The sequence below is a fragment of the Oreochromis niloticus genome, linkage group LG6 (genome assembly GCF_001858045.2).
Source record: "Oreochromis niloticus isolate F11D_XX linkage group LG6, O_niloticus_UMD_NMBU, whole genome shotgun sequence".
NCBI lineage: Eukaryota > Metazoa > Chordata > Actinopteri > Cichliformes > Cichlidae > Oreochromis > Oreochromis niloticus.
In genome coordinates, this window is record NC_031971.2 from 32671586 (window position 1) to 32684982 (window position 13397).

General features: G+C 40.3%; 1 protein-coding gene across 2 annotated transcripts; it reads right to left on the reverse strand.

Moving 5' to 3' along the window:
* Positions 1–1424: 1424 nt before the first annotated feature.
* Positions 1425–7462, reverse strand: LOC100704008 (myeloid-associated differentiation marker-like protein 2). 2 transcript variants are annotated; one of them, XM_003453762.5, is made up of 4 exons: positions 7138–7462; positions 5955–6758; positions 5445–5859; positions 1425–3663 (listed from the first exon to the last, which is right to left on the reverse strand). In XM_003453762.5, the coding sequence occupies exons 3-4, from the start codon at positions 5723–5725 to the stop codon at positions 3012–3014; spliced, it is 933 nt and encodes a 310-aa protein (XP_003453810.1). In that variant the 5' UTR covers positions 5726–5859; positions 5955–6758; positions 7138–7462; the 3' UTR covers positions 1425–3011. The 2 variants fall into 2 exon arrangements, with proteins under 2 accessions (XP_003453810.1, XP_025763426.1); XM_025907641.1 differs by having other exon boundaries at positions 7398–7429.
* Between the last annotated feature and the right edge of the window lie 5935 nt (positions 7463–13397).

A 13397-nucleotide genomic window follows, 5' to 3' on the forward strand; every position in this document is an offset into this window, starting at 1 on the left:
AGAGTGAAAATCAGAGGAGGCTGAGGGAGAGGACGTGGAGGTGAAGAAGTTGGAGGAAGAGGACGTGGAGGAGCAAGAAGAGGACGAGGAGGGGAAAGAGGAAGGGTAAGAAGAGTAAGAAACAGAATAACTGATGACATCAGAGCTACAATAGTGGACCATGTCATCAACCATGGGATGACCCTGAGGGAAGCTGGCCAACAGGTTCAGCCTAAACTTATTATTTATTATTCATTATTGGACACCGTGCCATCATCAATGTCCCAGGACAACGTGGTGGTAACATAACCATGTGTGCAGCTATAAGCCAAAATGGTGTTGTTCACCATCATGCAACCACAGGCCCATACAACACTGCACACATTATTGCATTCCTGGACACCTTGCATGACATGCTCACTGTTCAGAGACCAGAGCAGACCCGATATGTCATCATATGGGACAATGTTAGTTTCCATAGGGCTGCTTTGGTCCGCAACTGGTTTACAGACCACCCATCCTTCATGGCACTCAACCTCCCTCCATACTCTCCATTCTTAAATCCCATCGAGGAGTTCTTCTCTGCCTGGCGCTGGAAAGTGTACGACCGTCATCCTCATCAACAGGTAGCCCTTTTACAGGCAATGGAGGCATGTGGAGATATTGACCAGGCATCATGTCAGGCCTGGATACGGCATTCAAGGAGATATTTTCCCCGGTGCCTTGGACTGGAGGATATCGCATGCGATGTGGACAAAATTTTGTGGCCGGACCCAGAAAGATGACATGATGTAGGCTGATTGTCTTTTTTTCCCTTTTTTTGTGTAATTCCTATTTTGTGTTCTGACTTTGTCTTGGTTTTGATGAGTGTGAATAAACACCAATACTTGAAGTTTGGATCCTTGTATGTTTACATGACACTATGACAAAAGTGTGACCTCAAATTGACATCTGTACACAGAGAATGCAAAAGCCAGATGTGTTTTGTATTCATACCATCAGTGTGCAGTTGGCGCATTGTGTGCTTAGTAGATGATGGCTTGTGTGTACTGTTTGATATGAAAACACCATTTTTACGAAGGTGTGAAGAGTTAATCTAGCTGTGTTCGCTTTTGCAAGAGAACTACAATGTTTTGATAATTGGGTGACAGGTTTTCTTATTTGTGTGTAGAGTTTTGCAAAAATAGCCAATAGTTACAAAAAATGTGCTTAAGCAATCAGAAAAAACTGTAATAAGGATAGTACAACCCTTTCAACTATCAATTAAACGGGATTCATTTCCCGTTCATTTCCATCTCCATAATATTAACTATACTAGAGTAGCTTTGCATGATTCACAGTTTACCATATACTGGGGGCTTAGCTATATGACCATAATAGTCATTTACACTCTCTATGACATCATACAGACCCAAGAGTAGAAAAAAAGAGGTCTGAAACTTGGCTTTTTTACATACTTTGACCTCATTATTTGCATCCTGGCTATATTTAATATGAGCATCCACCATCATAACAATATATGTAACATAAAAATGTGTACATATGTGACAGAAAACAAGAAAAAGCAAAATAAGCACACATATTGAGTTACATGTGATTAATCTGTGAGACTGTATAAACATTTCTTGACCACCCTGACCATGCTCATACTGTCCGTTGGTGCACAGAGATTCCCAGTTTCAGATAAACGGAGGCAGCTACACAGCATAATACTCCTAGCAGTGTGTTTCACTGTGGGGACGGTCTTCTCCAGGTCTTTCTCCAAACATAAGCCGTGTCTGTCTGTGGCCAAAGGGCTCTAGTTTTGTCTCAGCTGACCAAAGGATGCGCTTCCAGTATTTCTCCAGGTTGTCCTTGGCGTACTTCAGTCTTGCTCGAAGGTGTTTCTTCTGCAGAAGTGGAGTTTTTCTGCAATCTCACAGTACAGGGGTGCTGAGTTCTAGTGACTGCGATAGCAGTCACTAGAATTGGCTAAGTCATTCAATAGTGTCTTGGCAGTGTTTCTGGGATCTTTAAACATCACATCACATTTTCTTTCCAGAGTATTGCTTGTTCTGTACTCTGTGGCTCTCTTTGACCTTCTTCACGATACCTCTCTCTCTCCAGTTCTTGAAATGCTGTGATAACTTTGTATATCCATGCCGTGCTTTGCATCAGCGATTCTTTTTCTCAAGTCTAAACTGATTTCTTTTGGCTTTTCGCATGATGCTTTCTCAAGCAACAGCTCAAACACTGCTGAGGTTTTAATACTCTGTGTAAATTGATTTTGGTAATTCTTTGTTATTTTCTGAAATAATTTCGTTATTGAGTGCAAACAGAAATAATCTATGCTTTCTTAAGAAAACTAGTTTGTTTAGAAAAGCTATGTGGAAAATCCCTTGCTCTGTTGAAAAGGCACTTGGGAAAATTTTGACAAAAACTTTAAATTTTACAGGGCGGCTGATAATTTTCTCCTCATCTGTATAGACTGAGGAAAGCATTTCATAGAGAGGCTTTAAAGACACCAGCCTCTTATAAATGCTGTGTCATGGCTTTAGTATGAGTGCAGACGGCTCGTGTTTATTTTTGGCAGCCTGAGTCCGTAGATCGCTGGTGTGGGGTTCGCAGATGACAGGGATGCCATGGATGCCAAAACCAGGTTTGCTATTTATATTCAAGACTTTTATGTATTATTTGACCAGAAATACAAGTAGAAAGGAAGTGTGTGTTGTGTCACAGGTCAAGAATAGTGGGAGTATCTTGTATTATGAGGATTTGGCAGGACATACCACTGGGTCCAGACTGCCTGGGTAAGGCTGGCTCCTAGGAAAGAAGGGGTCAGTTTTGCCATGTTAGGGTGTGGCAGTGAAATTCCACAAGAGTGCTTTCAGTTCAAATTCATGACGTCTCAGCAGCAGAGTAAGTGCAGCACCTGGGTTTGGAAACTTGTCCATTACAAATTTACCTTTTCTATGGTTTTAAATATCAAAAATCCTAAACTGTGAGGCAAATAAATAACTTAAACCTGCTAAACCAATGCCAAATAAGGACTGCTAGGCCCGCGAATTACTGGGCCTATGTGAGGAGACGAATCGTATCCTCTGGGAATAGATCAGGTCGGCCAAATACAGTCCAAAGTTGACGAAGGAAAACACGGCCACCACAACCTTGCTGTCCCACGGACACTTCCCCTGTGGACAGGACGACGGTCTCCATGGGGAGCCGTATTTTGTGTCAAAGCAGAACACTGGCCACACCACTGATGCACTCAGGTAGAGCAGTACTTCGAGGAGGGTGCACACTACCACGAAGCGGTCAAAGGGCATGCAGCACACAGCCTTGGTCCGCTTGCACACAGTCATTATGATCACCAGTGCTGTGAGGGCAAAACAGAAAGCGTAGACAACAACGCAGTAGATTGTGCCTGCATACTGGGAATACTGACTCCGGTTGGCCAGTGCACCAAAGATGATGCAGGCTATAAAGCCCTGAACAACTTTGAGAAGGCCGGACACTGTGGCCATATAACCCGTCACAATCTGGCCTGGTCTTGCTCGGCACAAGGCCACTTCCGCCCCGTAGGCCAGAGTCCCAAGGATGGAGCAGACGGTGACGGCAATGCGGAAATTTCTGACATCACAGCCAGCGTAAGGGCACTCGGATTGCACAAAGAACAGAGGGTAAACGACAGAGGCCGTCACATACCTGCAGAAGAAGGAAAGAAAACTATACGAGTTCATTAAATCTGAGAAAACCAGGGTTACATTTTCAACTATGTCTGTGATGTCTCATAAGATACGCCATATAAAATATACACTGTGCAGTCTTTAATAGGTCAGCAGTCAAACTATGTTCACAAGAATCTTGTTTTATTTTCTAAGTTATGGCATTAAATTATGAGTGAGGCTGACCCTTAACCTTCCCATTATAACTGGTTTTGGTATAACTGGAAAACAAGTTTCTGACTGCAACAAATTTGCAAAATGTTGGTTTCGAAAGTCTCTTGGAGCTATTTCTAAACAATTGCAGATTCTAAGATCATCACTTCAAACAACTGTACCCATGTAGAAGTTATTTATACGTATCATCACTTCGCAAAGGTCTGGCCAAGGTACAGCTTGCTAAGGGACATTTAACCAAATATTAGTAAAGATATATGTAGATTTTTCAGCCTGTATATATAATTTTGATCCTGTATGGATCCTGTACAGGATCAAAAGTCCCATAAAAAAACCTCACACAGTGACAGTAGTGTGATTACGTGCCCAGTACTGCAATGAAAGGTTAATGTTCTACCTCTGTTAAAGCTGTGACTCTCAAGAGTTGATTAGAGGTGTGTTTACGCAGGAGGTCAGTCCTAACATCAGTCTGGCTTTAAAGATGGCTGTAATCAAGAACGGTTCAAATATCCCTAAAGTTTCACAATTTAAGAACACCTGATCCAAGTGTGTTTAGCAGTAAAGACCAGGTTATAAGATCTCAAACTGCAATATTTTTTTCTAGTCAAAACTGTGTAGGTTTCTTTGTTTGTGCTTTTTTAAACACAATACACAACAGGTGGTAGAGTGGGTCATCTGCCAATTGGAAGATCCCTGACTCCTTATCAGTGCGTGTGTGTGTGAGTGTGTTAGAAAGGGATTAGATGTAGATAAAAAACACTGCATGAATACATGTTTGGCATCAGTGGGTGAATGACACTTGTAGTAGGCAATGCTCTGATTGCTCAGATGAGTAGAAACATTGTATATCAGTGCTGTCCATTTTCCATAAACTTGATGTGGTGAATATTTGCTGTGTTTACTCATCCAGCACATCCAGTACAGCAACAGAAGCATTTATCTGGAGGGACACTTGATGAATTAAGTCCAGTATTTAACTCTCATTTCAGATCTGCCTGCTAAGTAATGCAGTTTTTAGAAAAAAGGCATCTTTTCACCTATGTACGTAAATATTTAGCAGCTCGGTGCCAACCTTGCCTGTGCAAAAAGTGAGTGCAGAGCATACAGAAGATTTATCAAGATCTTCTTTTAACTGCCTGATGCTGGAAAACACCAGTGATGGCGATAAGCAACAATTGCTACCTGTAAAAAAGTGCAATGAAAAGTGCAAAAATATTTCTTAAAGCTGGAGAAAACTGTAGTTGAATGATAATCATCTGCTGTTCATCACTGAGCAGCAGTTTTACATTATTAATTTTCATTTTTTTTCCACCGTTGATTAAATAGCAGATTTAATTAATTAATTCTTGAGAGAACTTGCCAGTGGGAGACCTTTGATCATGGTGTGCATATATTTTTATTGTTTCTTCACCTAAAAGGATTCAGAAGATAATGTTTGTTTCTTTTTATGCAATCATTTATCCGTTAGATGTATTTGGGTATTTCTGTTGGGTGGATACTAATTTGCTGCATGTGAAAAAACTGGTATGATGAGTGAAAGGTGGTCAAAATGCAACTTCCAGTTCAAAGGTTGACTCTGTGACTTACATGAGCGTTGCAAAGGCAGCACACGTGACTGTGAGGTTGTCCCAGGATACGGGCAGGTAGCTGTAGAGACGGGTTGCATCCAGGAAGAACACCAATACTGACATGGCGAAGCAAAAACACCACGCCGCCATGCAGAACACGCCGTGTGAGCCGCTGTAGCCGGCAGTGTGGGTCACCATCGCGATCACAGCACAGCCCAAAGCTAACTGACATAACCGGGCTGCACCCAGAGGTGAGCAGAGAGCCTTATGGTTGAGGTAGGGACCACTGTGGGAATCCATGACTGTCCAGGAAGTGTACAGTAAAATATTCAAGACAGAACTTCTTTAGGGCCACAGAATTGGCACAATTTAGGATGATGAGGAGTCTTTTATGATCTCAGGTTATCTGATTGAATCCATCCACTTCATGAAATCTGTGGGGAAAAGAAGCAAAAATAAAGAGTCACTCTCACAGATCTGAAACACTGGTATAGCTCCACCTTAAAAAATAAGCTTATTCTACATTTACCTCTCTGGCCTCATGAAGCAGCCTTTGTTTCTTTCTTTTGTGCTCTCATCATTCACTTTAAGTCTTCGCTTTGCCTCCCTTCAGACAAAATTAAACCACTGACATGTGTGTGGAAATCACCGCTGCCTCCAAACTTAGAACGCCACTAATGATGAATGGATGCCTCTGCTTTTCAGCTCAAACGTCCGGTAAATGTGTGTTGGGACATCCTGATGCTCAGGTATTTTGAATTATTCACTCTCGTCTCTCTCTCAGTCGACTTGATGAGGACAGTCGTATTTATGTGTTGATGAATCAGAGCATGTCACCAAGTGTCTCACGCAGGGGCAGAGACACCTTTTTGAGGTCTTCTGTCAGAGCTCAAGCAGCCAGGCAGGCAGGCAGGCACACACACTCACCTTTCTTCTGAGAGTTTATCCTGATTATTCCCAAATATACAGACTCAAAACCAGGAATGAAGTTGTGAGGACTGTTTTGGAAATCTCCTGTAGATCCTGATGAGCCTCTTCCTACTGGACCACATCAGAACCAGGTCCACGCAAAACTCTCAGCTGATTCAGAACCTCCTCCTGGCTCTTGGATCATTTATGCAGACTCTGGCATGTTCGGTCTCATCCTCGTACTTTCCCTCTGTCGCACCCTCGCGCTTACTTTCTCCTCCCATGTGCTCAGAGGAGGGGGTGCCGTTGGTCTGTCAGACCAGAATGGAAGTTATTTGGGGTTGGGCCATCACCAAATGAGTGTTGGAGGGTTGTGTACATGTGGTTGGGCGTGGAGCTGAAGCATGCAGACACATTGCAGACCCTGTGGAATGAGGTGAAATAAATGACCCCAGTGAAGCTGATTAACAAAACAGGTTAAATACCTGACTCATTTGTTAAATCAATCAATTTAATACAGAACTGTTAAATTTCTGGGTGAGTAGACGCAGCACGACCACACTCTCAGACAATAAAGTGCTTTACATTTTACTTTTATGGTATATGGGACTTTTTTAGTCTACCTATACTGTACATTATATATCTAACATCTGCATTTATTATCAACTGAGAATAACCCAGAGTGAGCAAATGTTCTAGAGGAGATTTGAACGCAAAAATGTCTTTCTGTAATAATCATCATCATTATGCTGATATAAAAGACAGATATAGAATGAAACTGTCACAAAGTGCTAAACGCGTACCTTTTGGGATCTCAGAAACAGAAATATGCACCTTTACTTTAAGCTCAAATTATCAGCCCGAGAAGGCTTACATTTTTTTGTGCACCCATTGTTTTCCTTCATTTTTTAATCCAGTGTTTTGTTATTTTATTTTGTATGTGCCAGAATCAGTTTGGGGAGTATAGAGATGAGGACCCAAATGCAGGATGGAGGAGGCATATCTAAAACGTTAGTCCTGTAACCAGGAGTTCAAAGGAGTCCAAACGGGAAAAAACACAGACCCAAAATATCCACCATCAAAAAGGGAAACAGCAACACATCAATGGAGGAAATGTGGACACATACACACAGAGAGATGATTAGACAGCAGGAGACAGGTGGCCAACAAAGCACAGCTGAACTTAATTAAGGCAAGTAAAGACAATCAGGGAAGCGAGGAAGGCACAGGCAGGAAGCAGAACTAACATATAACACAAAAAAAGGAAAAAATGTCAAAAAATTTCAAGGTAAAACAGGAAGCAACCCAAAAGAAACCTATAAACCCTGATACAAAAGCTGAGGGAACTAAACACACGACCAATAACATTAAATGGAGCTTAATAAAATCCCAGAATTCAAAACTAACACTAGAACAATACATGATCTAAACCAGCACAAACGGTTCAGAATTCAAATTTTACAAAAAAGTATTACAGCTCAAAAAAGAAAAAATTAAACTAATAATTTAAAACCTCAACTGGAATAAACCCAGGCAGAGAATAAAACTTGCGAATAAAAATTCAAAACCAAAGACCATGACATGGAGGATATACACATCAGTCCTCACATGCTAAGATGATCCTCACTCTGGAAGAAACACAATGACCTGGTACTCACATGCAAACAGGAGTCTCAAGGACTGAAACACAAAGGGTTCAGTTTTAAATAAAAAAGCAAAAGTACAAAATAAAACATTCTAAATAATATTCTAAATATTCTATATCCTAAAATATTCTAAATATTCAAAATTTATTATTTCTTCTTTTTTATTATTATTTTTATTTGACTTAATTTAATAAAACATGACAGTAAATCATTCTAAATATTGGTGTTTTAAATATAACTATATAAATATGAATAAATATGTAATACATTCTAAGTCTAGCTATTACAGTCTAGCTATTACAGCTGACATGAAAGCCGGATGTTATCTAGTTACCCAGCAGACCTGGGCTCATTTCAGAGTGAGATTAATTCATTAATTACCTATGTTGAGCTTAAATGTTGAGCTTAAAGTCACAGTTTTCAGTGTCATGAAGGTGGGTCTCTTTTTACCTGGCTGAGCTAAAATTGTAACTTATTATGCAGCTTATTATGTTCATTTTCATTTAAAATAATGTGGAAGCGCATTTTTTTAAATACCTAATCTTTTATTTACAGTATGCTTTATGGGGGAGATTCTCTGCTGAAGCAAGCAGCTTATTAAATCCAAGTGTTGACTTGTGTCCTACACTGCAGAAAGAAGATGGGCAGCAGCAGTGCAAACTGTGCTGATGATGAAGCACAAAGCCTAAGTTAATACAGAAAGTAAAAAAAAAAAAAAACCCACTACTGAGATACTGATTATTGTCTCTGGCTGAGTTTTTAGGTTTTGTCGAGTCAAAGAAAGTCTGGCTTTGCTGAACTTGCTTTGTAGTACCCCCCTCAGGTCTCCTCTGTCATCCATGGTGAAAAGAACACCCAAGTGCTGCACTGGCAGAAGTAACTTTTTGCCCTTATTATTAGAGCTGCAGACATCACGAAATCCTGTTTTCATTTTTGTTTTTGTTTATTCAGTGTTTGTATTTAACCAAATAAGTCTTGACTATAACAAATAACTGAAGAGTTTAGGCACTGCTAGTCATTGCCAAGATGAGGTATAGATGGATCGAGATGGTGTAACATCATCCAGTGGTTGTGGAAGTCTTGTTAAGAGATTTTAGTTGATTGTTTTCACCTTATTCATCTTGATATTTAGATAGATGGTTTGATGAACAAGAAGTGGATCTGGCTGAGAAACTGAGAGATGCTTTAGACTCATTGGCAAATGAGATGTAATTGACAGGTTGTTTGCCGGCGAGCACACCTTGAGTTTTGACTGTTGACCACATATGCAAATAGACTTTATGTTTTATCTAACATGACCTGACACCAATGACTGGGTTGATAAAGTCCACAGGGAAGTGCTTACTGAGAACATAGAGAAAAGGGACCTGTAGCTTTTTCCCCATACATTTCTCTATAAACTGTGGCCCCTTTTTTTTAAAAAAAAAAACCAGATGAGTCGTCTCCTGATGGAAATTAAAAAAACAAAAAAGCAGGTTTAAGGCACTCTGTGTTACCTCCATTTTTTGGACTCGGAAGCTTTGTGGTTTTTAAATGTACAGCAAGGGTGGGGAACTCCAGGCCTCAAGGGCCGTTGTTCTGCAGGTTTTAGATGTGTCCAGCTGATTTATATGGCTAAATTACCTCCTCAATGTGTAACTGTTAACCCATGATAATGCCACCTCTTTGAACCCATATGTGCATAGTTTGTTAAGTAAAATGTTGTGATTGACTGTATCAAATGATTTTTTTTAATCTAAAAAACTCCAGATAGCATATTTTTTGTTTTCATTAGCAGTTGTTACTGTATCTTTAAACTCCATTAAGGCATGTGTTGTGGTTCTTTTGGGTCTATATCCATACAGCTGTTCATATAGTACATTGTTTTCTGTGAGAAAGTGATACATTCTATTCTAAAATATCTTTTCCAATATAGAAGAGAACTGTGGTAGCAAAGAGACGGGCCTATAAGAATTTATGAAACATTTGAAGACAAATATTTGTATCAGAGGGGTGAAAAATGAGGCTTGGGGACATGTACGATGTTGTCACTGGGGAGTAAAAGTATCCTACAGTGAAATCTAACTTGTTCACATTTAACATATTAAACATATAAAAAATGTGCTTAAAAATCTACATCACATTATTGTGCAGGTGAGATTCAGATTTACTTAAACAATATCATGAAGTTGCTTAAATGCTTTTTCCATTTATTCTAATTAACAGCCTGAATCCATAAATGTTAATATTTTCCCACTTCATGAACCACAGCAGCCATAGATCAGTCCTTAAGTCTGTGTCTCCACCTGCTGGTGTGCGAATGTCTGTTGGTCTTTTGCACTGAGGTGCGATATAACATAATACATATACTATGTGTACAAGTGCTGAAGTCATACTTTGTAAGCACTTTAATTATGGAGAGTGCTTTTATTTATTTCTGGTCTATTTTGCTGTTATAGAATGACTTTAACATTGACCCCCTGACTGCATGTGTTTGGCCCTGCTGCCTTCATGTCTATTTTTGGAAAGATCCCACTTTTATGAAGGTAAATATGATGCAAAATGAGCTTGCAAAATAAAAAGTGAGAATATGTAGAAAAAATCTGAACTTGTATTTTGAAATTTTCTCTCCTAAATTTTTTCACACAGTTGTGTTTCGAATGTAATTACAACCTCTCAAATTAGTGAACACAAGTGCTGAACTGCGCTCTCTCAAGTCAGAAATTCACACATTGAGCGCTTTGACTTTTGCCATGCTTCTTGTGAGCGCTGTCATGCAAAACTCGCACTTGTCGCTGAAGGGAGGAATGGGATGGTGGGTAGTATAGGGGGGTGGGGTGGGGACAAGTGTAGATCTGCCAATCAGAAAGCAGAAGACCAAGAGGTCTCATTCCCCACTGTCCTTTGTTCGCCATACTGGATTTGCAAACACAGGTCTTGAAGAAGTGGGCTATAATAGACACCTTGATAGTTTGGAGGAAAGCTCAATTAGAGTTGAATTCAAAGACTGAATGAATATGGTATTTAAAGTAGCTGTACATAATGATACAAATATATGACATGCCAATTCCTGTCCAGCTTATGGGTTATCGATCCAATTCATCCATCCATCCATTTTCTTTTGCTTATTCGGGGCTGGGTTGTGAGGGCAGCAGCCTAAGCAAAGAAACCCAGACCTTCATCTCCCCAGACACCTTTTCCAGCTTGTCTGGGGGATCACACAGGCATTCCCAGGCCAGCTGAGAGATATAATCTGTCCAGCGTGTCCTGGGTCTGCTCCTGGTGGGACATGCCTAGAACACCTCACCCAAGAGGCGCCCAGGAGGGATCCTTGTCAGATGCCCAAACCACCTCAACTTGCTCCCTTTTGATTTGGAGGAATAGAGGCTCTACTCTGAGCCCCTCCCGGATAGCTGAACTCCTCACCTCTAAGGGAGAGACCAGCCATGCTTCAGAGAAAGTTCATTTTTGCTGCTTGTATCTATAATCTCATTCTTAGGGACGTAGATCGACCGATAAATTGAAAGCTTTGCTTTTACACTCAGCTCACCACGACAAACCGGTACAGCATCTGCATCACTCCAGCCTCAGCACCAGGCCGTCTGTTGATCTCCCGGGAGATCTATTCAGTTCAATTCAGTTTTATTTATATACCACCAAATCACAACAAAAGTTGCCTCAAGGCACTTTATATTGTAAGGTAAAGACCCTACAATATAAACCCCCTATAATACAAAGGAAACAGAGAAAACCCCAACAATCATATGATCCCCTATGAACAAGCAATTTGGTGACAGAAAAGCTCCCTATTAACAGAAAGAAACCTCCAACAGAACCGGGCTCAGGGAGGGGCGGTGCATGACCAGACAGTGACGCAAATGAATCCCACCGTTTTCTGGGTGGAGTTTGTGATGCAGCATGGTGGAGCTCGGCGTCTGCGTATAACCTGATCTAGTTACAGTGCCGTAGCTTGGACACCAGTGCTGCCCTGCTGGTCACTTTAATGGCTGCTGCTGCCTTATGGTAGGCTGCTTCCTGTGGTGGTGCATACGCCGAGCAGGAAGAGCAGAATTTTTGCCAATTTAATAAATCAAGCCCTTAGTATAGACTGGTATAAATTTGTGCACTCGGCGCACTTTCTTACTACAAGCCTCATTCACACTCACTTTCATGCAGGTGCTTTTTCTATACCCCAGTGCTTTTAATTTTTCATTCACACACATTTACTTTTCAATGGCTGTATTGGGGAAACTCAGGGATCAGCATCTGGCTTGAACCTCTGACCTTCCAATTGGTAGACTATCAAACCCAATAATTAATTATTAATAACAGATTAAACACAGATTAACACTGCATTAAATGGTTTCATGTTTGGTAGAACTTGGCCTCCAATGTTTTTAAGGCTCTCTTTCAATCACTAAAATGTGCCACAGGGCTCCATCCTTACATCTCTTTTGTTATTGACATAATCAGTATTACACTGAGGTAATGTACATTTTTATGCTGACGACAGTGTTTCTTACACTACTGGTTCTTCCCCTTATTTGGTTGACAGAAAACTAATGTGCTTTTAATAAACGTCTGTAATCTATCATAAATATGTTCTAAACTCTGATGAAACTGAGTAATGCTGTTGATGGGGTTACCTGAGGATTTCTACCCATCTGTTTATATCCGAACCTTTCACAGTTATAAACCTCATGCTGAATACATATCAAAACACTAAATGTAAAATTGGATTTTTATACAGAAACCGTCTACATTAAAGCATTACCATTTTTTTCTTTGCCTGCTAACCTTCACGAGGCTTTGCCACACTGATTAATCACATCCACTTACAGTTAAACACAGTATTCCCATAAAGCTCTCCTATTCCACTAGAACATTCTCAGAGGTAATATTTATGTATCAGAGGTCACACCTGAATAAACATTTGTTAATCGTTGTATCTGTGTTTTGCCTGTCTGGCTATCTCCTCTCTGAACATATTGATTGTGCAGAGGTCTCTCTGGAATAAAGCTCCTGATCTCAGTAAGAAACCTGTAAAAATAAAGGATTTTTGAAATAATCTTCAGTACTGGAGTTTTTTTGGGGTGCTGTGTTGCTCACTATTCTAAATATTACTGAGAGTTGGTCACATTGAAGAGGGTTTTCAGGAAACACTGTTACTCTGAGAAGTTTGATTTATATTTTCACAGACTGTCTGATATGAAATGCTATTATGAGGCTTTGGTTAGAGTCATCTACTGTAAATATTTTTTATCCGAACTGAGCACTGACTGATAAAAATCTGAGAAATCAGAGAAATTGTCAGTGGAACTATAAATATAAACGTGTTTTGTGTTTTCATGTGGCATGGGCTCAGAGGAAGCCTCACTTTAGGTCTTCGATTAATGACTGTTGCTTTAAGGAATGTGAAAGTAAACAGACTTGGCAAG

Coding starts and splice junctions, on each gene's coding strand:
- LOC100704008 (XM_003453762.5), bottom strand. CDS start 5,725: ATGGATTCCCACAGTGGTCCCTACCTCAACCATAAGGCTCTCTGCTCA. Junction 3,664..5,444: donor GCTGCCTTTGCAACGCTCAT/GTAAGTCACAGA, acceptor CTTCTTCTGCAG/GTATGTGACGGCCTCTGTCG.